This window comes from Electrophorus electricus, chromosome 15, assembly GCF_013358815.1.
Source record: "Electrophorus electricus isolate fEleEle1 chromosome 15, fEleEle1.pri, whole genome shotgun sequence".
Lineage (NCBI taxonomy): Eukaryota > Metazoa > Chordata > Actinopteri > Gymnotiformes > Gymnotidae > Electrophorus > Electrophorus electricus.
In genome coordinates this window covers 8565518-8589362 of record NC_049549.1, presented here as the reverse complement: position 1 = coordinate 8589362, position 23845 = coordinate 8565518, and the positions used below count along the sequence as shown (strand labels likewise).

Here is a 23845-nt window from a genome sequence, read left to right as displayed (position 1 = left end):
TTAATGCCTGCCACTCTAGGAGTGTCCCAGAGGCAGTTTGCCTCTGAGGCTTTGGGCAGACCCTTCCAGTCTCACTGGCGAGTCCAGTGAAGGGAAGGGACTCTGGAGATCTCGCTGGCTCCACCCAACCACCCTCCTCCTCAGCCAAAGCCCGATAGCCTTAGCCCTCCCCCAAGAAATTCCTGGGGGTGTTCCCCTCCACTTCCGGACTGGACCCAAACACCAGTTGCGGTCCTCTCCCCAATCTCCTGGGCTCCAGGAGGCGGTAGTACGGGGAGTGCTCACGCACCTCCCGCTAGGAAGTCCATCTTTAGCTGAGGGAGCTGGCGTCTTGTGGTGGTTAGTTATTCTGTAATGATTCTGCTGGCCCGAGTGCCGAAGGGCATGGAGCAGGACGCACAGACACCCTCGATAAAGCAATGCATTTATTAACATGACATACAAATGACTATGGCACTCACTCACAACATTAACGACAGACCTAATGTACACATTCTACGAAACACAGACTCCAATAACGTTTAACAACGACTACATACGGGTGTTAACATACAGTAGCAGACTAACAATAACCAACACAATACACACACTAACAGAGGTTTAAATAGACAAAGAAGCAAGACTTTAAACCCTTTGCAGGTGCATGCAATTATGGAGGGTATGGTTACAAATGGGGTGAAACCCCCTGCACGTGGCAGGCCGTACCACATGACTTGTGGGGGGAGCGTCCCGTGACAGATACAAATGGCTTTATTTCCATTAAATTTACATCTGTTTACTAAAACACTAAGGATTCCTTACTGTAAAAATCCATATTATATGTCTTGGCCCTGTTAGACACAGTAAACAGTACTGTACACAGTACTGTAAGGCTACTATAAGACTCAGAAATTGAAGACTCAATAGTAAAAGACCCTGTATAGTAACACTGTAATCCATGCTATCTGTGATGCACATGTTTGCCTGTTAATTCCACATGCTCAACTGACTAGCCATTCTGACAATCCATGTTATCTGTGTGCTACACTCACCTAGTGCTCTCCCGTTCTGTTCAGACAGTTGCCATCTTCATATTCGTATTCATATGCATTTGGAGCATGCTAAAGTCACAGCATAGTCCACCCACTTCACAGATTTCCCCACCTATACATTGCTCCAGATCTTCACTGTAAGATCCTGCTAGCTTTGAAAGTTTAGAATTTTTACCAGAAACTTATCTAATACTTACATTAATCAGGGTCCATGACAGGACTGTCTAAAAAGAATGTACATGAGATAAGTAAAATATATAATCAATTTTGTGCTATTTAAATTATAATTTTGTGACTAGTGTTTGATGCAATATGAACTTCAACAATGGAATTTGATGCCCATATTATGACATCCCTGTTTTCCTTTCTGCTCCGAATTTGCAAGCGAATATGTGAGAAAAATAGCTTTATCTCTGCATGTGTCAAAACACTGAAATTTCATTGTGTCAGTGTTGCCTTTAGCCTGAAGTTCAGCTTTGTTGTACGACATATCTCAGGATCACCAGCACATCCTGAAGAACCTGCCAAACTACTGCCTGCATGCATCTCCACCGACACACACACACACACACACACACACACACACACACACACACACACACACACACACACACACACACACACCACTCCTGCCAGCAAACCACACCCCCCATCTCGCACACTTTCCACATGCTCACATCCAAAAATATCAATGATCTTTTCAGATTCAGAGACAGAAATAGAACATTGAATGCCAAATGTGACTAGGGTAATTATGGCATGAATATACCCATTCTGTCCTTCAGCTCAGGGAAAAGAATCAGGATGAAAAGGAGAGAGAGAGGGAGGAAGGGATGAATAGCTTGTCTGATTAGACAGAACAGGATGGGGGGATCTGGGGCTGGATGACTGAAAGACAAAAAGAAGTCCCATGTGTATGGCATGAGAAGTGGGAAAGGGGGAAGGGGGGGGGGGGATTTTGTGATGTCGGTAGTGGTAAAATCTAAGCATGAACTGTATATACCAGGCTGCAGCGGTCTGGTAATCCATCCCTATCAAAGGGAGCCAGCTGAGATGGAGAACAGTAAAGCCCATATTCTGTGTTAAAGGCACAGGCAGGGAGTGGGGAACAGCTGCATATGGATTCTGAGACTATACCTCAGCATACTAATAGACAAAAATGTACCTTATACTGGGTGCATTGCTGTTCAGTGCTATGGCCAGCTCATTGAAGACAAGGAGGAAAAGGGACACATGGGTTTTGCATAGATTATAATATATTATGAAAATATGAAAATTTATTAAAGTTTAAGATAATGCTCCAGAATAAGGGGGCACATTACAATACAATAAAGGTACAATAATTAAAAATAGTACTTAAGACAGCATTTAGCATTAGTAAATTGTAAAAAATCATAATAATAATTAACTAATGACAGTACTGATAACATTTAAGTACTGTTTATTAATGTACCTTTATTGTGAAGATTGTAAAAGTTTAAGATGTTTATTAGCACTGTTTATTAATTATCTTGAAATACTTTTGATTCTGGAACTTCTTTGGATCTTTTTATACATTCTTATAAATGTTTTTGATAAGAGTATGGTGAGTGTGTAGTATATTTTCTCTGGGGAACATTGATTAAATCATTACAATGACTCCATTCAAGGGGTGGGATATATTAGACAGCAAGTGAGCAGTCTGTTCCTGAAGTTGATGGGTTGATGTATAAAGATCCGAGTGACATTATCAAGGCCAAGTTTTGATGGCTATGCCATTCCTAAATTCCCAATTTAATGTTGTAAATTCAAATATAAAATAAAGATGCAGACTCAAGAAGAGAATAGCTGGTCTCATCCATTATTGCAAGTTAAAGATAATATGCGCTTGAGGCATCTTCCAGAGAATGTCTGAGGGGTACACAGGAATTACATTTTTATACACTTTTTCAAGGGCGATTAGATAATCACCCCACCTTTTATACATATTGATCTTTTAAGTTTCCTCCATTATATTCAAGTCATACCTTATTTTCCATTATGCAAATCGATATTCAATATTTACACCAGTTTGAGTTTGGTACCATTACATTCCAATAAGAGATTTCCCTTTAAAAAAGACTTCATCTTACATCATCTAGCACCTGCAAGATAAGGCTTTTTTTCTGCACCATCCTGTGCCTGGTAGAAGGATGATCCACCTTATACAGAGGACTGCAGAGGCTTACCTAGAGTCCTTTGCAAAGGTCCGCAGAGGAGATATACTATATAGTTAGATAAACTAATGAATGGTGCATGCTAATTTTTTACCAGGCTTATGCATGTTTAACATTTTCACGCACTTTGAAATATGATACCCAAGTTTGAATGTATACCTGTATGAAGTTCTGAGCTCATGGTTCCATTTAACACAGCCTACAGGGATTTCCACTTGTTAGGAAATTAACTGCATGGGGGAATGTGCTTATTTGACTATATGAAAATCAGAAACTGCTTAATATATAAGAAACAATACATACATTTATGAATTATTGAAAGGGGGCACTGTAGTGGTGAGCGGTAAGGAGGTGGACATGTGTGGAGAAGAGCAAGATTTATTATGGGCAAATCCAGAGTCAACATGGAGGGTCCGTGAATACATGATAACACAAATGAACAAAAGCAAATGAAGACACACAAGGAATGCAGGCTATAACTAAGAGGCTAGGATTAACAAACAGAGGTTAGATTTACACAAATGACTAGACTTAGAGTAGGACTTAGAATAAATTGAACAATAATAAACAAAGAGAAAGGAAAAAGGCAAATAATTTAATTAAAATGAAGAGGGACGAGTCTGAGGATAAAGGTTTTGCGTAAACCAGAGAATTTGCCTGATAGGGGAAGCGTTTCCTATCCCTATTGCTAGTTAGACAAATGAAGGAGGAAATATTAATCTGGACTGAATTATCTATAGGAAATATAGCTCATTTGTTGACACTCTGAGTTAGCATATGAATGGAAACCTATTTACATTCAGTTTTAATGAGACTGACTGGCCAGTTTGCTTGCGTTGGTGAGCTAACGTTTGTCAGGTCTGGGGACAAGAGTGCACCACTGGATTCCAAACTTTCTCTGTGCTGCCAGCGACCCTGATCCACCTCCCAAGTTGTTATGAGTTGGTGCGGCAAGTCATTATTGAGGACTGCCCTGAAATTCACCAAGAAATCTGAGCTTGTGTGGGGATGTTCTGGGTAGCCCACAGATGTTCTGCTGCTATAGCATATCCTGGAAATAGTGATCACTAAACTAAAGTTGATCAAACTAGCACTAATTACTAATTACTAAGACAGACTAATAAACTGAATAAAAGACAGACATGTAAAATAAAAATAAAACGCTATGCTGGGAGGTTCAGACTTCACTTTACTTAATCCAGCTAAAATAAAATATGTTTTTCTTGTTCTGGAGAGCTGATTTTTATAACCCTGGCTCATGCATGTACAAGCTTTCTTTGTCTAGTCTCTGGCTTTGTTGGAGTAATAAAAACAAACAAACAAACAAACAAACAAACAAAAAACAAAAACAGATTAACAGAAAGAAGAGAAAGAGAAATATATGTCTTTTATGAAATATATGTCTTTTAAACTATTGCAGGTGGGACCAGTTACACTAATTAACTTGAACCTTTTGTTCTGCCTATTTCTAAATGGAGAGCAGGATTTCTTACAAGCAATATAAAGCACACAATTATATATATAAGAAAGCAGTTACATTTTCATCAGGAAACACAGTAGCTATGCAGTGTACTCTCCTAATATTAATAGTTCAAATCTACCTCTGTCTAATATACTTGAGTTGAGGATGTAATGACTTAGTGGTAACAAGTATACAGGTTAATAGGCAAATACTACAATGATAGGGTCAAACATAGGAATAATAATTCCATCAATAGCTGAGATAGGACATAGGGGAGGGGTTAACACAAAACTGGAGGGAGAAAGTCTCATAACAGTTCAGTGGTGATGGCTAGTTAGATTTCACTCAGAATTAAGCGTACTTGGACTGTTGGACTGTCCCAATTCATTGTTGGGCTGATCATGGTTAAGGGGCACTATAGATTCATAGTCCACGCAGTCAAAGAAATCTAGTTGCATTCATTGAATTCAATAAAGGCATTTTATTTATTTACATTTAGTCTTGTTGCGATGCTCACGAGAATGCCTTTCATAAAAGTTAAACGTTAAAATCCAGTAGTCCTTCAAAAATATCTACTTTTTTAAATAGGTTTTCTGATCTAGGCATTCTGGGTTGTAAAGTCATCCTTAAATTCCAAGAGGATATTTTATGGTCTTTTAGTTCCTCAGGCCAGATCAGGGGTCGTAAAGTTGCATCCATGTGTCCTTGCAGAGTAATAAACCTTTCTTACAGAGTGGCTTTAAAGACCTAATAAGAAAAACAAATCTTGCATGTTGAGACCTTCCAAATAGGGGTATTTTGGGCCTCCTCAGGGTTAATTGCAGTCACAAGAGCACAATATATCTATCTATCTATCTATCTATCTATCTATCTATCTATCTATCTATCTATCTATCTATCTATATATATATATATATATAGATCAGACATACACACACACATATAATCAAACCTTTTTGAATCAGTGACAGTATTTCTCCTGCTAGTACTATTTTGGAGCTGTAAATCTCTTGGGTGAATCACTCCATTTGGCTGCAATGTGACCTCTAGTGTGACGCATCATTTCCTCACATCTAAGAGCTAGACCCAGCAGAGCCATAACACTTTCTCCTAGGTAGCAATGACATCTGTGGAAACCAAGCAACACACCATCACCTGCTGCTACAGTACTGGCAGAAGCTGTTCTTTCACTGAATATTTCTTATTTATTTATTTAATTTCAGTTTGTCAAACTCATTGTGAAAATGTGGTTACACTTTATTCTATAAAAAAAATATTTTACTGTCAAAAATAATCCTATGTAAATGCCAATATAAGGAAGGAAACTCGACCACCACTGAACAAGACACATAAGGTGAAATGTCAAGACTGGGCCAATAAATATCTGAGGACAGATTTTTCAAAGGTTTTATGGACTGATGAGATGAGAGTGACTCTTGAGAGACTAGATGGATGGGCTCCACTCGAAGTACTCCACTGCGTGGCTAACCAGTAAAGACCTTAAAGATGAAAGAATAATGATATGGCCCCCTTCCTCACCTGACCTAAAACTTATTGAGAACTTGTGGACCCTTCTTAAAAGAGAGACTTATTATAGAATAGAATGGTGGCTATATTGGTGACTGATTATTTTTTTAAATGTCTGTAATTTTTATTTGTAAATTGAGTTGTTTATTCTCAATTTAGCAGAAAGAAATAAAGTGAGATGAGAAATTTTACATTTTTCATTTAGTTGCATAATAATTCTGTACACTAATAGTTGCCTAATAATTATGCACACATAGATATTCTCCTAAGAAAGCCAAAACCTCACTTTTACTTTCTTAAATATTCAGATTTGAGGTTTATTAACATTTTGGGTTGACTGAGAGCACTGTAGTTGTTCAATAATAAAGTTAATCCTCAAAAATACAACTTGCCTAATAATAGTGCACACAGCGGAGCTGGTTAGTCTAAAACTGAAAATAATCCCAAAATTAGTCTGCAATTCCCAAAAAGTTGCATTCTACAAGGTGAAGCTACAAACTGAAAAAAAAAAATGTACTACAGAAAGGTAATCTGTAAACTCAATAAGTGTACATAATGATAAACACATATGCATTTATTTTTATGGTCTGTGCTATGAGTGGGTATGTGCAGGAGTGCGCGTGTCCCTTCAGCTGGATGGCCAGCCTGCCATGACATTCGCTTTTAAAGAAAAAATACTCTAGGAAGGTAGTTAACATTTTGCTTAGCAACATGCCTGTTTTCAATGCCTGTATATATACGTATACTGGACAATCCAAATATGGTGTATGTTCTAGTATGGTGCAGTTAGAGTAAAACATATCAATGGACCTGTTTATATGGATATTTGCAGAGGTATGCACATAAGAAATTGGTGCCAGGGAATGAATTGGTACCTGCACTTTTTAATTCTGAAATTCTAATGTTTTACTGATCAAATCTTAAATGAATCCAAAGGCAAGTTTGGTGAACATGCACTAATTTTAAGCATGAGTTTCTGGTTTACAGCACTGAATTATGAAAGATCATGACAAATCATGGTGTTTAGGTTGTTCTGAAAATGTTTACATCTAGATTTGATTACACAGGAATCAGTTCACTAAGACCCAAGTGGTAGAGTTAGGGTATGTTTCCCAGCTTTACCGTTTGGTTTAAGGGATATAATGTGTAGTGGTTGGACAGATAAAGTGAAGATTCTGAGATGAGCTCCTACTGGCCTGTGCATGTATTGAGGAGAATGATCACCTTGTCAGAAGAAACTCACTCTGACTGCAATGGCCGTCGCCTTTGAGTGGGTCAGTTTCAAATGTTCACTCCATCGTCCTGTCTTCTCCACACTCCATTCCTCTGTCACGCTTTGATATGCTCCACTTCCTGCATCTCAATCGATGGTCCTTTTATCCAGTGCATCATTGTTCATCAGCTGTCATTGATCGGGCCAGCTGAGGGCACTGAACCAGACCAGCTAGTGAAGATGGGAGATATGGTGGGGGAGGTGGTGGGGGGATGGAGGGATGGGATAAATGATGGGAGATGAAGGGAAATGGGGAGATGGTTGGTATAGATGGGGAGAAATGTGAGCAGAGATAGGGATATACAGGGTTGATGAGGAAGATGGGAGACGAGGGTGATAGTGGGAGATGGGAGGAGACGACATGAATGTGGTAGATTGTGGAAATGGTGGTAGATAGGAGAGAAGGGAGGAGAAGAGATAGATGGGGTGGAATGAGGAGATGGTAGATGGGGAGATGGAGGAGATGGTGGTAGATGGGGAGTTGGAGGAGATGGTAGATAGAGGAGATGGTGGTAGATGGGGTAGATGAGTGGACAGTGACATTCACTTTGGTCTTGCTATCAGTATTAAAATATTCTCATTGTGTGACTGTGTGTGTGTGTGTGTGTGTGTGTGTGTGTGTGTGTGTGTGTGTGTGTGTGTGTGTGTGTGTGTGTGTGTGCGTATGTGGGAGGGAGAGAAATGGCATTTGGGGAGAAGTAGGCAGGTCTCAGGCAGGTACTGGTGCAGAGCAGTCTGGGGACTGTGATCTGTCTAAAAATAGGATCGGGTGCATTATCATATGGATAACCTCGCAGAGCCTACAGGCAAACAGAACTGTACATGTTCATTTGTGTGTGTGGGTGTGTGTGCGTGTGAGAGAAAGATAGAATGAGATAAAGAGAGACAGTGTATTTATGAAGAGGAGTATACTTCTCTGACTATGGGAAAGATCTGCATGAAATGGACATCCCATAATCCCTGACATGAGCACTGATACTATACCTGTCGTACTGCACTGATGTCCAGCACAGACTTCTGCTGTTCATCCTTTCTGGGATATGCATCCCAAAACCAGAGCACACCACTTCATTCAGCTGATGTGTTATCTCACGCCTCTGTGGAAGAATAAGACTGCAGCGGCTGAAGGGTGAGGTTCCTCGGTCACAAGAAGAGCGCTGCGCGGCTTTGTCCCGCTGACGTTGTGCTGAATGTGGCAGAGAGGAGACGGCAAGAAGGATGTTGCCAAGGGCACTGTGTTCTGCTGAATAAAATAAAATGGAAAACAAAAAATTAGCTAACATGTACAAGCAGGTGCTGAGATAGCGTTTCTCTTACAGGATCCTAAACACCCTGACAGTACGACGGTGGGGGGGGGGGGGGGTATAAGAGAAGCTGAGGTAGTATTGAGCAAGAACTAAAGCTGTGTTAGTCAAAGTGAGGAGGTCAAGGTGTCAAGGTGTCATTGGTTTGGTACATACTACTGGTACACGTCTGGCTTTTTCGTGTATTTCAGACTTTCCATATTCACATAGTTAAAGCTGTTGTGATTTATTTTTAAAGAACTTTTTCCAATCTGCCTTTACATTCTAATAGCAATCATGAAGATAATTGATTGGAGAAGAAAATGTCTGTCACAGTCCTTGACTCTGTAATCAGAAGTGAAATGTAATCTTGATATATTAACCAATCAGGAAAACTCTCTACAAGGAGGCAGTTCTCTCAGCCTGTTAATTATTTTGTATTTGCATACAGCTCAGAATAGGCTAAGGGTTAAGTATGCATGATTTAAACTGGGACTGAAGCATTGGGTGGACTACTCTGGTTAAGTCTGACAGAAGTTGGAAAGAACTGTAAACACTGATTATAGCAGTTTTAAAGACTACATTCGCGGCAAAGGATTAGAAGATTCCTGTGTTTTCCTGTCCTTCACCCACTCCTCCTCTTCTGTCATGCTGTCTACTTCTGTCATGCTGTCATATCATGGTTGTCTGTAATGCTGATCACTTAGCCATGTGGAGGTCATGCCCTTTGAACTTCCCAGAACTGTCCACCTCAGGAATGGAAGCGGTAGAGGGTCAAATACTCAGGCATCTGGGACCATAAATCTACTCTCACTTTCCAGCGAGTATGCGAACAGAGGCTGTAGGAGTAAGTGGCAGTGCTGGTTTAGCTGGTGTCTGTACATAGTGGCTTAAAGGCCAATACCAGAAATTTCTCCATGATTGTCTGTGTGGTGACTATTAAAACTGCCTGACAGTGTTCAAATGTGGATAGCAGATCCAAGACAGGATGCAAGTACAAGTGCCTGGAAATGTTCACTCTTTCAATGTCAGTGCCAGGCAATATCATGCTTGATCAGTGAAACCATGCAAGTCTTCAGTTCCCAGTCCACATCCTGCAACTGACTTGGTTCATGAACTAATGATCAAATCCTTCATGAGTCCTTTAACCTTGAATCTAAGCATTTGAGTCACTTGTTGGTTAAACATTATCACAATATTAGCCTTTGAAGTGCTAGTGTGGCAGAAGGCATAAGCGTGAGCACGAGCATAAGGACAACAAAGCATGTTGTTTCATGCAGCCCTAGTTTCCATGAATGTGATTCAGTAAAGAGACAGTAATGTGATGGGATTGACTATATCATTTAGCAAGTGCAGCATCGGGAGCCTGTCACGAGGGAAAATGTGGCTGATACATAGAACAGTCTAAGAGGGAGGAACCCTCCTGGCCTCCAGGGATTCCTCCTGCCGGCCAGTGAGCAATGGCTCTTTATCCAGTGGAGCTGGGGCTATTTTTAACCCTACAATACAGGTTTGCAGCCAAGTGCTTGCAGGGTTATGCTGCCAGATCCACCCACAGACGCTGTGCCAAGCAAGAGCCCTCCAACCAACTGCACAGGGCAAGGTGACTGCCAAGAGCTCAGAGTGGGCACACGGTTTCCCCAAGCAGATCAAAGCAACCTGGCAACAGGTTCCCCTTGAGAAATCTCAAAACATCAATACTATGGGAGGAGCATAAAGAAAGATTTCATGTCTTTATCAAATAAGAGTTCCAGTTATTTTTAAATAGTTTTATAGGAGCCTAATTGAACATGGCTTTGAATAAGTCCAAAATTATTTAGACTCAAACTATGCAGATAGACTGACAGACTGGGAGATAGATACTTATTTGTGTAATGTTTCTGGCCAGAGTGCCGCAGAGCGCAGGGCAGGACGTACAGACTTCCTTGTTCGTGCAAAACATTTATTGACATTACACATTTAAGAAAAAGGTGGCACTCATGTATAACATTCACATGAAAATAAATATACACATAACTACAAACTTTACATTTTAACACTTTAACATGGGAAAAACTAACGTTACAGCTACAGTGATGTACTTGAACACACGTAGCGACAATGACCAACAAAGGGAGCACACACGGACAGGGGTGTAAATAGACACAAGATATTAACATTAAATCCTGTGCACGTGTGTACAGCATAAACATAGTACATGTGGATCCCCCTGCCATTGACAATTTGTTTATATAGTTGATGCAGGCAGTCATCTTTGCCAGAATATTGTGCTTTTAATAATAATAATAATCATAATAATAATAATAATAGTAATAATAATAATAATAATTCTAGTATCAATACATTATGATAATTTATTTATATTGCAAAAAGTTTTACATTTAAAATAATCTATAATCTACAACATTTCTACAATTGTAACTGTATCTACAGTTCTAGAATTTGGCTTTTTATCCAACCTTATATCCAGCAGTCCTTCTGCATCTCTCAGTCAATGTGGACATTCCTTAGCTGAGCTGATTCCAGAATCCTGCAAGCAGCCAGTCATACAACAATTTAGCCTGAGACCATGCAGAGACGCCCATGTGCAGGGGAAGCTGTCGCCCTGGGGCAAGGCATTAACCTTCTGGGAAAGGAGCTTTACCTGTGGGCAGTCTAAAATGCCTGCTGAGAACATGCAAGTGGACCACAGTAGGAACCTGAGCACTGTTTTCAGGTCAGTTATAGCCCTTAATGTCATCATGGAGAAGGCTGGTACAGAGATGGGACACTGGCCTGGGACCAGGGCAGGAAGGTATTTTTAACATTGAAAGGGAGGAACAGTCCTTGCTGACTAAGTAGTCCACCTGCACTGACGAAATGAAGCACAGCATCATCTCTGAAGGGATAGTAAATGTTCTGCCAAAAGTGCATTTCTGCTTGTAGTAGAAAAGATTCTAGTCAGTAATGTTTGCGAGTGTTTGGTATGTGGATGCATCTGACTGAAAGGGTGTATTCTGAATATGGAATAGATGCTGGGGAACAAATAGATGCAATCAGATATAATATTAAAGATGCAGATAAATAGTAATCATGTAAACATAATAAATCAGAATGAATCAGGATCCAGCTCCTGACACTGACCAGATAATCCAGAACTTTATGTAGTAATTACGGAAGCTCACTGATAACTATGGTATTCAGATCTTCACCCTCAATATCCAGGTACTACAGATTTTCCTCTCCTTCTTTACCTAGGAGTCAGGTGTGACAAAAAATGTTACTTTTATCTATTCAGAACCAGTTGTGACTTCCAAGCTGAGTCTTCAATTGAATCCTCAAATGGCAATCCTCTTGAAACCCTACTTGCAGTCATTCTCAGCTGGTCATTTTCTGCAGCTCATTTTGACTGGAGTTTTACACTGTCTTCTGTTTCTGTAGACATACTGCATACTACTACTTAAAATGCATGTGTCTTTTCTTACAAATAACCAATCAGAAGTAAAAAAAAAATCTTGACAGGAAAGCTGTGTCCATTCCTACTGTAATTTTGTGTGAATATCTTACCTGGACCAGTGCCCTGTCCAGGGTTGCTTCCCAGCTCACACCCTGTGCTTCCGAGATAAGCTCCATCCCCCCTCGATGCTAAATTTGATTAAGATATGTAGAGGTTGGATAAATGAATGAACATCCCACCCAAACACCACCAACTTTTCTCCTCCATTTGCCAAAACTTATCGCAGGTGGATATATTGCGGTTTGCATGCAGGTTTTTGGCACAATCTGCTCTGTCATGAAACCATATCCTAAAGCACATTTTACACCAAAAATAGTAACCACACCACATACCGTGCCGTGACACGTCACCAGCGATACGTGCCTATGTAAATCTTTCATACCAGCCACCTATAGCATGCCTCAATGTACAGCTGCAATGTGCGCAGCAATTGCAAAATCTGCTTAGGGTCTATTTTTGCCACTTGCCATGTGTAGCAAACCAGCAGATTCTACCCAGTAATGGTACAAATTTAAGTAAGTGTTCTTGCTATATGATGGAATCTAGGTCCATACTCAAACCAGACAATAGCTATGTTTTTACTCAGCAGCATTAATACAAACCTCCAGAAAGGTCTAGACTAGAGAGAACACTTCTTCTCCTCAGAAATGAAGGTTTTTTGAGATGAAACAATTTGGAAAAATGCAGTCACAATTACAGAGGACATTCTATAATTCCCAGGGAACTAGTCTACTGTGAAGATGATCCCGATTCTTGTTTTCACTGCAGGAGTATTTTTCACTGTGTTCCTATACATGCAGCTTACCTTTGTGAGTCATGCCTGGTGTGAAATAACAAGCATTACGGAGTATCTGAGACTTATTTCTGGTGTAAAACAAGTTTTAAGTACACCACCCAGGGAATGGGAAACAAATGTTACTTGTTCATGCTGTCACATAAGACCCATACTGGCACAGATGCAAAATAGGATACAGTTTCATATAAAATCAGATTAAAACAATTTGCTAAGATAAAGATCTGTACCACTCATAACTGTATTTTTCCTGAAAATTCTATATAGGGGGAAATTGGTGATTTCCCTGAGTTACATTCATACACAACAGCCAAAAACATGTGCTTGTGGCATGTTGTCCCATATTAATTGTACAAAGAGATTTGTTCTGAAATGTGTGGCTCATAAAAGTGGGTGTAAAAGCCAGATGCTTGGAGGCCAATTGAAATTGTTGGTTTGGATTGTTGGCACCTTATATCATCTGTTTCAAGTGAATCCAGAATCATGGCAACCCAAGGTGTCAGGCTGGTGGTGATGGATGATGTCTATTGTATATATGTCTCTCTCTCGTGGGTGGCTGGATAGAGCAAACTGAGACAGTGAGAGAAAGTGCTGTCATGTTAGGTAATTCTAACCTCAATCTGAAATGTGTTCTTGTGTGTAGCATTTATCCTCTCTCTCTCTCTCTCTCTCTCTCTCTCTCTCTCTCTCTCTCTCTCTCTCTCTCACACACACACACACACACACACACACACACACACACACACACACACACACACACACATTCCCTCTGTGCTGAAAGTGTTTGAGTATGTTCCTGTAAAAATAAATAAATAAAAACAGGTGGTAATAAGTGTTTTTCTGTGTTGGATTTGTTTACATATATCTGTGTAAGATGTGTCAGCCTTCTTTGCAGAGTGACACAGATGGCTGAGCTTGTTAGGTTAACTGTTAGTCAGGTTGGACAGGTGAGCTGGTTTTCCTCTATACTTTGCCTGTATTGTGTGTGTGTGTGTGTGTGTGTGTGATGTCTTTACTGGAATGTCTCTATGTAGTACAATATTGTAAGTAAACAGCAGTAAAAAAATATTGCAGCTAACAGGCCATTGAGAATTAAAAATATTTCATAACAAAATAATATTTAAACATTCTAAGCAAAGAAGAGGTGTAGGAGGTGTAATTACCAGGGTAATCTCTCTCTCTGCTATCTGCTAGCACTCTCTGTGGCGCTCTCTATTTCTTTGTTTATCTCTATGTGTTTCTGTTTATCTGTCTAGCTGTTACAGACTTTATATTGTGTGATTTATTTTATTGCTTTCTCTTTTTGGATTTTTTTCTAGAATGTGCATGTTTGTGTGTCTTTTTGTGTGTGAGAGTGCAAGTCTTTGGTTGTCTGGGCCAGCGAGGTGTGAATGTGGTGTGTGTGTGTGTGTGTGTGTGTGTGTGTGTGTGTGTGTGTGTTGTCTGTGGTGTGTGTGTGTGTGTGTGTGTGTGTGTGTGTGTTTGGTGGGGGGTACTAGCCTGTCTTTAGGAGTCTTGGGCAGTGTGTTGTGGTGTGGGAACATGAGCTTTGATGTGCTGTGGGGGTTAGTACTACAGAGTGTGTGTTTGTGTGTGCGTGTCCGCAGGTGTGTGTGCACACGTCTGAGTCTGTGTGTTTCGGTGTGTGGGCAGCAGGCTGTTATGGGCTATATGACATATAAATACAGGGCTGATTAGTGTTTGGTCAGTTCATGCTTGAGTAATCTCTCGACTGTCATGTGGATTCTTCAGCAGACTATCCATCCTGCAACACTCAGTTAACCAGAAATGGCAGTAAACACACACAGACACAGACACACACACACACACACACACACACACACACACACACACACACACACACACATACACACACACACACAGAGGAGCAGCCTTGTTGTGACAGAGATACTTGTTTCAGTGTAAAAAATTAAACAGTGCTGTTATTGTGTTGGCCCTCTGGAGTTGTGGAGAAAACTGTTCTTTATTGATGTTCCTTCACATATCACATGTGTGTCAGAAGACAGAAGAGTAAGAGAGAGAGAGAGTGTGTGTAAGCCTTTTATTGAACAATTTATTGGGAAAATGTAGTAACACTGTCACGTTTAGCCAAGTCTAGAATTATAAAAGTGTCTTGTTCTAGACTGGGGGTAGGGAGAGTACACCAACCTCTGTTGTATTTTCCCAGCCTTTAGCTTTTTAGATGGTTATCATCTCAAAGTACTGCTTGTTTACAGCTCTATGGATTCAATTGTTAGCACAGAAGATTTTAGAAGAGATTTTTTCTTTCTTTTTTTTTACCAGTGCAACATGTGAACAGTATGTGAGGCAGAAAGCACATCTGCTCACTATAGCCACCTGAGACAGAGAAGAAAAGACAGTAGTAGGGAGAGAAGAAGAAGAAGAAGAAGAAGAAGAAGAAGAAGAAGGAGAGAGAGAGGGTTGAGGGTGGAATGAAAAGTCTTGTGTTGAAACGCTGGCACACAGGAAGAAGGTAGAGAGAAGGTAAACAGTGATGGAGAGGGAGGGATAGAGTGAGTGAGGGAGATGAAGAGTGACAAAGACAGAGAGAGAGAGAACATGCAGTATTCACAGATCGTGCCATGTGGATCAGAGTGTCTTCTGCTATGGCAGACAAGAACAGCAGCACTTTCCTGTTCATACTCCAATAGTTTACACACCAGTGACACAATCCATATTTCAGGCATCAGTTACATTAACATTAAACAAATAAATAAGTATCCAGTCAAATTGCCAAAGCACATGGTGGTGTCCGGAGATGCATAGCGCGAAGCAGAGGTAGCTTTGTGCCAGAGTGTGGGCGGAGGTAAGTCGTGCGACTGCACTGGATTCCTGGCTCTGCCTTGCGATGGTGTGGGATCTGGCAACCGGTGGCAATAACAGACAGCATCCCTTTAGGCCAGATCGCACTGAGAGGAGAGGGCCTGGACAAACATAGATTAAAACCACAGGCTCCGGTCTGAAGGGCAAGTGGGACGCCCACCACTGATGCTGCTGAGGCGGAGCAATGGCGCTGGCCTTAAAAGCTCCACCTCTCCTCCATTTCCTCTTAACTCACACTATTTCAAAGCCTTTCTCTCACCTCTCCCTCTTTCTCACCCCTTCTCTATCACTCTCTTCTTAACACCTTCCTCTTTCTGTCATCCATTCTCTTTCTCTCTCTCTTCCTTGCTCTCTCTTGCTTTCTCTCTCTCCTCTCTGGGGTAAGTCTTTTGCATTAATAATCCTTCTGAGGCGGCATAGGAGAGGATCTGTTCTGTAGCCATGACCCTTGAGGCCCTTACCACTGCTGCCAAGGTGACTTCTTCAATTAGCGTCAAGTGCTGGAGGTCCTTGGCTCCTCCATTCACCCCTGTACAGGGCACAGGTCTTCTTAATAAACACTTAAATAAACAATGCTACTGTCTGAGATCTATTATCATTCAGACAGGCTCCAGGCAGAGCTATAGAGTGAAGAAAAGGAGAAAGTTGGACTAGTATATGCAAAGCATCTTGAGTAAAGAAGCCGTGGTTTGCATTGCACCCTTATCTGTTTGCTGTTATATATGACAATCTCCAACTCCAGCTGATTGTAAATACAGTCTTATACATTTTTTTAATTATTTCAATTAAGTGGAAAATAACTTAGAAACTATCCAACATGTGACAAAATATCACAGCTAAGTACTTTTGTGCAGTTGATAGTCAGCCATTGTTGAGAATAGTCAGTTATACATGATTGGGTAAAGTTCATGATTCATCATAATCATGACCACCATCATTTTGAACAGCCACTTATTGAGGCTTCTATTTTTCTGTGCTTTAAAACTTATGGATCCAAGGATCATACTGTGAATTTCTCAAGTTAGTTTGCTGGTTGAACTTGGGTTTAAAATGTGGTCCCCATGGGCGTTTTTTAGGGGGTAAACATCCAGCTGTCAGTGGTTCAGAGCTGCTGTCCTGTGTGTGTGTGTGTGTGTGTGTGTGTGTGTGTGTGTGTGTGTGTGTACTGGTATTGAGATTGTGCCTCAAGGGAACAGGAAGTCAGGAAGTGTCTTACTAGCAAATAAGGACTTATTTGGAGAACCACTTGGCTGTGCGAATCTTGAAAGATGATACAAAACATTATTACTGATCAGGAACGGTGAACACAAAACCTGTTGCTGTTTATAAGCCTAGGCTAGACTGCTCAGATTTATTATAGTACACCGTTAATCCTTCAGAATACCTTTATCCATTGTTGTGCATCTAGATTGTTAATAAATCGAGGTTTCTCCAAGCTTGAGAATATCACAGAGTTGTTAACAAATCATCACTAAGCGTTACTGTGGAAAACAAGCCTACTGTAATGAGGGAGGAGTTAAGAGCGAACACACTTGCGAAGTGTCAGTACGCTGGATGTTCTGTGAAACGGAACTAAAATGGAAAACCAGACAACACTTGTGTACATGAACACGGAAAGTAACAGACAGAGAGGGGTAACGAAACATGGAACAAGGAAAGAGAATCTAGCGAGAACAAACGAGACCTAAGCAGAAACAACCTTACCAAAACAAAGTGAGCCAAAGACCAGTGAGAATGACCCAGAAATCATGAAAGACATACTACCAAAAACAATGACCGACCAACAAGAGATGCAGAAACAAAGTTTAAATGAGACTACAATTAGAGAAAGACTCTGAAAAGCTGGAGACAAAGGGGAGGAGACAGGGAACCATAAAGATTGATGAAAACCCAGAAGTGACTCAGTTGCTGGGGAAACGGGAAATGCTCAGGTCTGCGGGTGTGACACCTCCTTTCTCCAACACATCAGTGAAGTTGCAGAGTTCATATTTTAGTTCCCTCCAGTTATACTGCAAAAAAATGAGCTAGGTCACATAAACTTTATAATTAATCAAACACTTTAACTATCCATAAACATACATTTTCATCTACTATTGCACCTTTCATTTCACTATTACTAAGTCAGTCCATTTATCCCAAAGATAAATATATATTTTAATTAAATTAAAGTCCCATGTTTGGGAATTCTAAGCAGCAAGAATTATGTATTTTCACTAGATGGCTGTGAGAAAATCACTTTGGCAGTATAATTTTTAATGGGATTCATTTATTCCCAATGGCCTCTCACAGGGTTTACACAAGGACAGTTGCTCATATTTTTCATGTGATTTGCCATGTCTGGAAATAATGAATTTGGCATAGGCTGCAGGGGAGATATTTCTAAGGTGATGAATGCAAAAAGAAGACCATTAACAAAGGGAATTACACAGGCAGAAGTTGGAAGGAGCTAGAGAAATCTGGTATTGATACCACCCCAGCTGGTGATCTGAGAATTCCTGCCTTGTGATTGGCCAGATGGTTATCATGTGCCACTGTTAATGAAGGCAACCATTAGCAATGTTATGCAATTTGTCATGGTCCTAATTCAGTCAAGCTGCCATCTGAATACCTGCTAACAAGGTAAACGAGTAATGATGTCTAAGCTCAACATTTCTGCCTTTGCTTATGTTAAACAATCATTAGCCTGAATATCAAGTTACCATAATTTTCTCACTAATTAAATCTTGCAGATACATTCCTCCCAACTATATGCTTCATGTGAATAAAGGTCCAGATATGATTAACTTCACTTGCTCCTCTGAGCACATATCTTATCAGAAGAGGTAACCACGTTTCTGAGTAATGCATTTAGCTGGTGCAGAAATAGTTAAATTTGATAACATCACTGTAATAGGATGTACACTAACCAGCCATTTTATGAGAAGCACCTACCTTCTAGCTGCAATTATTGATGACTTTATTAGGTAGACATATCTTATAGGTATATTTTCTAAGTGCACTATTACAGACTGTAACCAGTTGTATTTTGGTAGAATGTTCTGCTCATCAACAACCCTTGACCCTGTTCATCTGCACTCACAACAACTGTTAACTCAATATTATTTGATTGCAAACCATTCTAAAAAATCACATTAAAATGACTAAAGGCTAAAGGATGGCTAACGCAAACTGTATAGCAACAAATTGGCTATAGACATCTATAAGGTGTACTTCAGTATAAAGAAAGAAGCTGTCTTTGTCAGAAGACATAACCCAATTTAAATGTAATGCATTTATCCAGCTACAGAAACAGGCCATGTTTGCATTTTGTACTCAGAGTTGATTACATTTCACTGCTCATACCATCATAATAACAAGTTTTGCGGGACGCTGATTACCGGACATTCCCATCTATGAGAGGCAGCATTTAGAGACTGGTTCTTATCAAAGAAGCAGAAGAAGTGTGTTCAAAATGATCTAACCCTTCTATAACAATCTTTGTGGTTTAACCCTTGGGGAACTAAACCATATGGTGATCAACATGTATCAACATACTGATGCAGTTTCTCTGCTAATGCATGCAGGAAATGTTCTGTAAGATCATGCAGGTGTAAATATAGACTTTCATATGCAGCAGTTATGATGCTATATTTGTTGGGATAGTTTTCATCATATGTAGAAAGAGGAGATGTAGAAAGATGAAAGCATGTGCTTGCTTCATGATAATATGACCTTATGCCAGATTCCAGGAATTTGTTTGCCCTCTTAATGTATTTAACACCACAATCTGTTTGTGTTTGTATGTGTGTGTGTGTGTGTGTGTGTGTGTGTGTGTGTGTGTGTGTGTGTGTGTGTGTGAATATGTTTGCACATGTGGGTGCTTTTTCTTTCAGTGTATGTGCTCTCACTGGAGGTGACTGTGAGCCAGAGCAGTGTGCAGGTTGCAAGAGGACAGGCGGCCATCTTGCCCTGCACATTCACCACAAGTGCGGCCCTCAACAACCTCTATATCATCTGGATGGTCACACCACTGGCCAATGCTAACCAGCCAGAGCAGGTACTATAGATCAGCTGAAATCTCATTACTCTACATCTCAATCTTAACAAACACAGCCCTGAGGTTATTTAATTAAAGCAAAATCATAAGAAGCAGGTATCTAGCTCTAATGATGCCATAGTCTCATGTCCCAGCATTCATTAACTAACACCGTCACACTGCCAACAGAGGTCACACATTATTAGGGTGGTAAGATCAGACAGAGGTAAGCTCTAAAGTCTGTTGAATACACTGAAATCTCTTTAGAATTCCTTTAGATAGGTGAGGACAATATTATTGTGCTAAATTATGGCATGGTCTGCTTGTCTTAGCATATCATGGTATCATTGATTCTTATCACTGGTATTGCAGAACTCTAACCAACTGCATTTTTAATAAAAACAAAATAGAGTTAAATATTATAGATGGCTTGTAAACAACTGTAGTGTCACATAATGAAAAGTTTTTTAAAAGCACAGTAACAAGCTACTAATATAATTCCAATATCATATTTTATACTGCTAAAAAAATAAGGGAACACTTAATTATTCCTGTATAATACCAAATCATTTAACACCAAGTAAACTTCATGGATATTAGTCTGCTCAGGTAGGAATCCTAAACTATTGTGAATCTGCTTTGGTGCAAATGAATTTCATTTGATGCACTAGAGAGGCAACAGTGACACAACCCCCGTAAAGGGAAAAGTTTTGCAGATCATGGCTAAAGACAATTACTCTCGTCTTTTCCTTCCTGTCTGATTCTTCTCTACAGTACTGTAGTTTTGTGTTTTGCTAGTATCCTTGTCACTACTGGTAGCATGAGGCAGTAACTGCAGCCCATTCAGGATGCATAGATAGTCCTACTCCTCCTGGATGGAAGGTTTACTGTGTCTCCCAGTGCAGTCTCAAGACCATGGAGGAAATACCAGGACACAAGGAGAGCTGGATAGGGCCTTAGAAAGGCATCAACCCAGCAGCAGAACCAGAATATGCTCTTTTGTGTTAGGGAGAATAGGAACACTGCCAGTACCTTACAAAATGACCTCTAGCAGGCTACTGGTGTGCATGTTTCTGACCAAACCATTAGAAACAAACTCCATGAGGGTGGTATGAGGGCCTGATGTCCTCTAGTGGAACCTTTGCTCACAATCTGGTACTGTGAAGCTTGATTGGCATTCACCAGAGTGTACCAGAATTGGCAAGTCTGCCATTGGCACCCTGTTCTCTTCACAGATTCACAGAAGGTTTACATGTGAAAGATGTGAAAGAGTCTGCAGATGCTGTGGTGAACATTATGCTGCCTGCAGCATCATCCAGTATGACCAGTTTGGTAGTGGGTCAGTGATCTGTAGAGGCATATGTGCGAAGAGTCACACAAACTTCGAAGTGATAGCCAATGGTACCCTGACTTCTGATTGGTACCGGGATAAAATCCTCAGAGCCAGTGTCAAACCTTATGCTGATGCAGTGAGCCCTAGGTTCCTCTTGATGCAGGACAATGCCCAGCCTTATGTGGCCAAAGTGTGTAGGCATTTCCCAAATGACAAAGGAGTTGATAACATTGACAGGCTCTCATTTTCCCTGAATCCAATTGAGAACCTTTGGGACATTATGTATCAGTGCATTGAATGCCATCAAGTAGCACCACAAACTGTCCAAGAGGTCAATGATGCCCTGATCCAGGTATGGGAGGAGATCCCCAGAATTCCATCTGCTATCTCATCAGGAGCATGCCAAGACATTGTTGAGAGTGCATACAGGAAAGCAGGGGCCATACACACTACTGACATTATGACATTATTTATGATGAAATTCACACAAATTGGATCAGCCTGTGATTTATTTTTTTACTTTGATTTTTGGTGCGATTTTTAATACAGCCATCAATGGGTTTATTTTGGTTTCCATTGACCATTCATACATCATTTTGGTCTCATCAAAGTACACAATTTATACCAGTAAAGATTTTTAACCTAAATCTTTTGTTCATCAATAGCCAATGTGTGATTAAAATTTTCTTGAACAGTGTAGTTACATTTTTTGCCTCTTTTTCTTTCTGTTACGTCATGAACAGTTTATTTTTAGAAACATTAAAATATGCATAACAAACATAAAGCACACTATTTTAAATATAGAACCACTGTTTTGCTGGTGCATTGTCTCCAGTTTATTAGCATACATCACAAATTATGATATACATTATTCAGTTGCTCCATTATTATAATTTTATGTTTTTACCATATAGCCCATCTCTACCTTAATATTCTATTTTTGCATCCAAGTGTTCATTGTGCAAGGCGGGATAGAGCGTATTTGGGCATAGCAAGGGCAGAATTGCCACCTTAACCAGATTTTACTCATTAATTGCCCATTTAGTAGTTCTCAACAGAGTCTTTGTTTAAATATGTTCTCATAAGGCAGTTTTCTGGTACTGTCAGACCAAATATTCAACTATAACTCTCCCATATGTCATCCTGGCCCTGTGATAGACTGTTACTACTGTTTCGTTCTATGAAGAAATGCTTTCTGGGTTTTGTATGGCATCTTGTGTAGCACTTATAGTCATGATCATGCCTGGCCTTATGTTAACAGTGAGCACAAACCTGCAGAATGTGGGCTGGGGGGGGGGGGGGGGTTGCATTTGCCGATTTTGTGTGCAGAACATGGCTTTCCTACAGCTTCCTTTTGATTCTGAGCCAGTTAGTTTCAGACATGGCTGCAGCCTGGCATGCATCACCCACCCTCATCTAACCCCCACATACACATACACACAACACACATACATCTATACACTAATTCACACACACACCTGCCTCCTCTTTTAACTTGAAGCACATAGCATAATCGTCTGCACTAATTAACCCAGTGCTTTACAGGCAGAGCCAGAGCAGCTGTTCCTATCAAAGCACACTTACACACACACACACACACACACACACACACACACACACACACACACACACACACACACACACACACACAAACATACACATACTCTCACACACTCTTACACACACATGCACACAAATGCGCACATGAAGACACTTAAGATCATTACAGTTAAATAGCATATTTGTTAGGGTGGTGGGATTCAAATAACCCTTTTTGTACTGAATAGATCCTTTCTGAATAATCATGCCTGGATATCAGAATTAATATGGAAACCATTTTGTATGACATCCAAGCTACAGCATCGGTGCAGTGGCAAAATCTCTCTGCTCCATTAACACAATATTCCAGGTCCTCCATTTTCACAGTATCCCATGTCCTTTTTTAGCTCAATATTCCAGGTGCTCCATTAGCACAGTATTCTAGGTAATTCCATTAACACAGTATTCCAGGTATTCCATTAACTCATTATTCCTGGTCCTCCATGTAACTTTTGTGGCTCGAGTGCTGCAGGGCATGGGGTAGGATGCACAGACTTCCTCGTTCGTGCAAAACATTTATTGACAATACACATTTACGAAAAAGGTGGCACTCACATATAACATTCACAATGAACATAACTATAAATTTAACATTTTAACACTTTAACATGGGAAAAACTAACGTTACGGCTACAATGATCTACTTGAACATACGTAGCGATAATGACCAACAATGGGAGCACACATGGACAGGGGTTTAAATAGACACAAGACGTTAACATTACACCTTGTGTACGGGGGGGGGGCATGAATAAACACAGTACATGAATAAACACAGTACATGTGGATCCCCCTGCACGCGGCGGGCCGTACCACGTGACATATGGGGGAGGAGCAGTCCGTGACACTTCATATAACACAGTATTCCAGGTAATCCATTAGCACAGTATTCCAAGTCCTCTATTGACATTGTTCCAGGTTCCCCATTAACACAGTATTACAAGTCCTCCATTTGCACAGTATTCCAGGTCCAAACTATGGTTTGCCCCCCTCC

At 40.4% G+C, this 23845-nt stretch overlaps 1 protein-coding gene across 1 annotated transcript in view; it reads left to right on the top strand.

Annotated features, from left to right (window-relative positions):
* igsf11 (immunoglobulin superfamily member 11) overlaps positions 1–23845 on the top strand; it is a 75523-nt gene that overhangs the window by 40004 nt on the left and 11674 nt on the right. The window contains exon 2 of the mRNA XM_027019761.2: positions 19777–19940. Coding sequence (XP_026875562.2) covers positions 19777–19940 — 164 coding nt within the window. The remainder of the gene's footprint in view (positions 1–19776; positions 19941–23845) is intronic.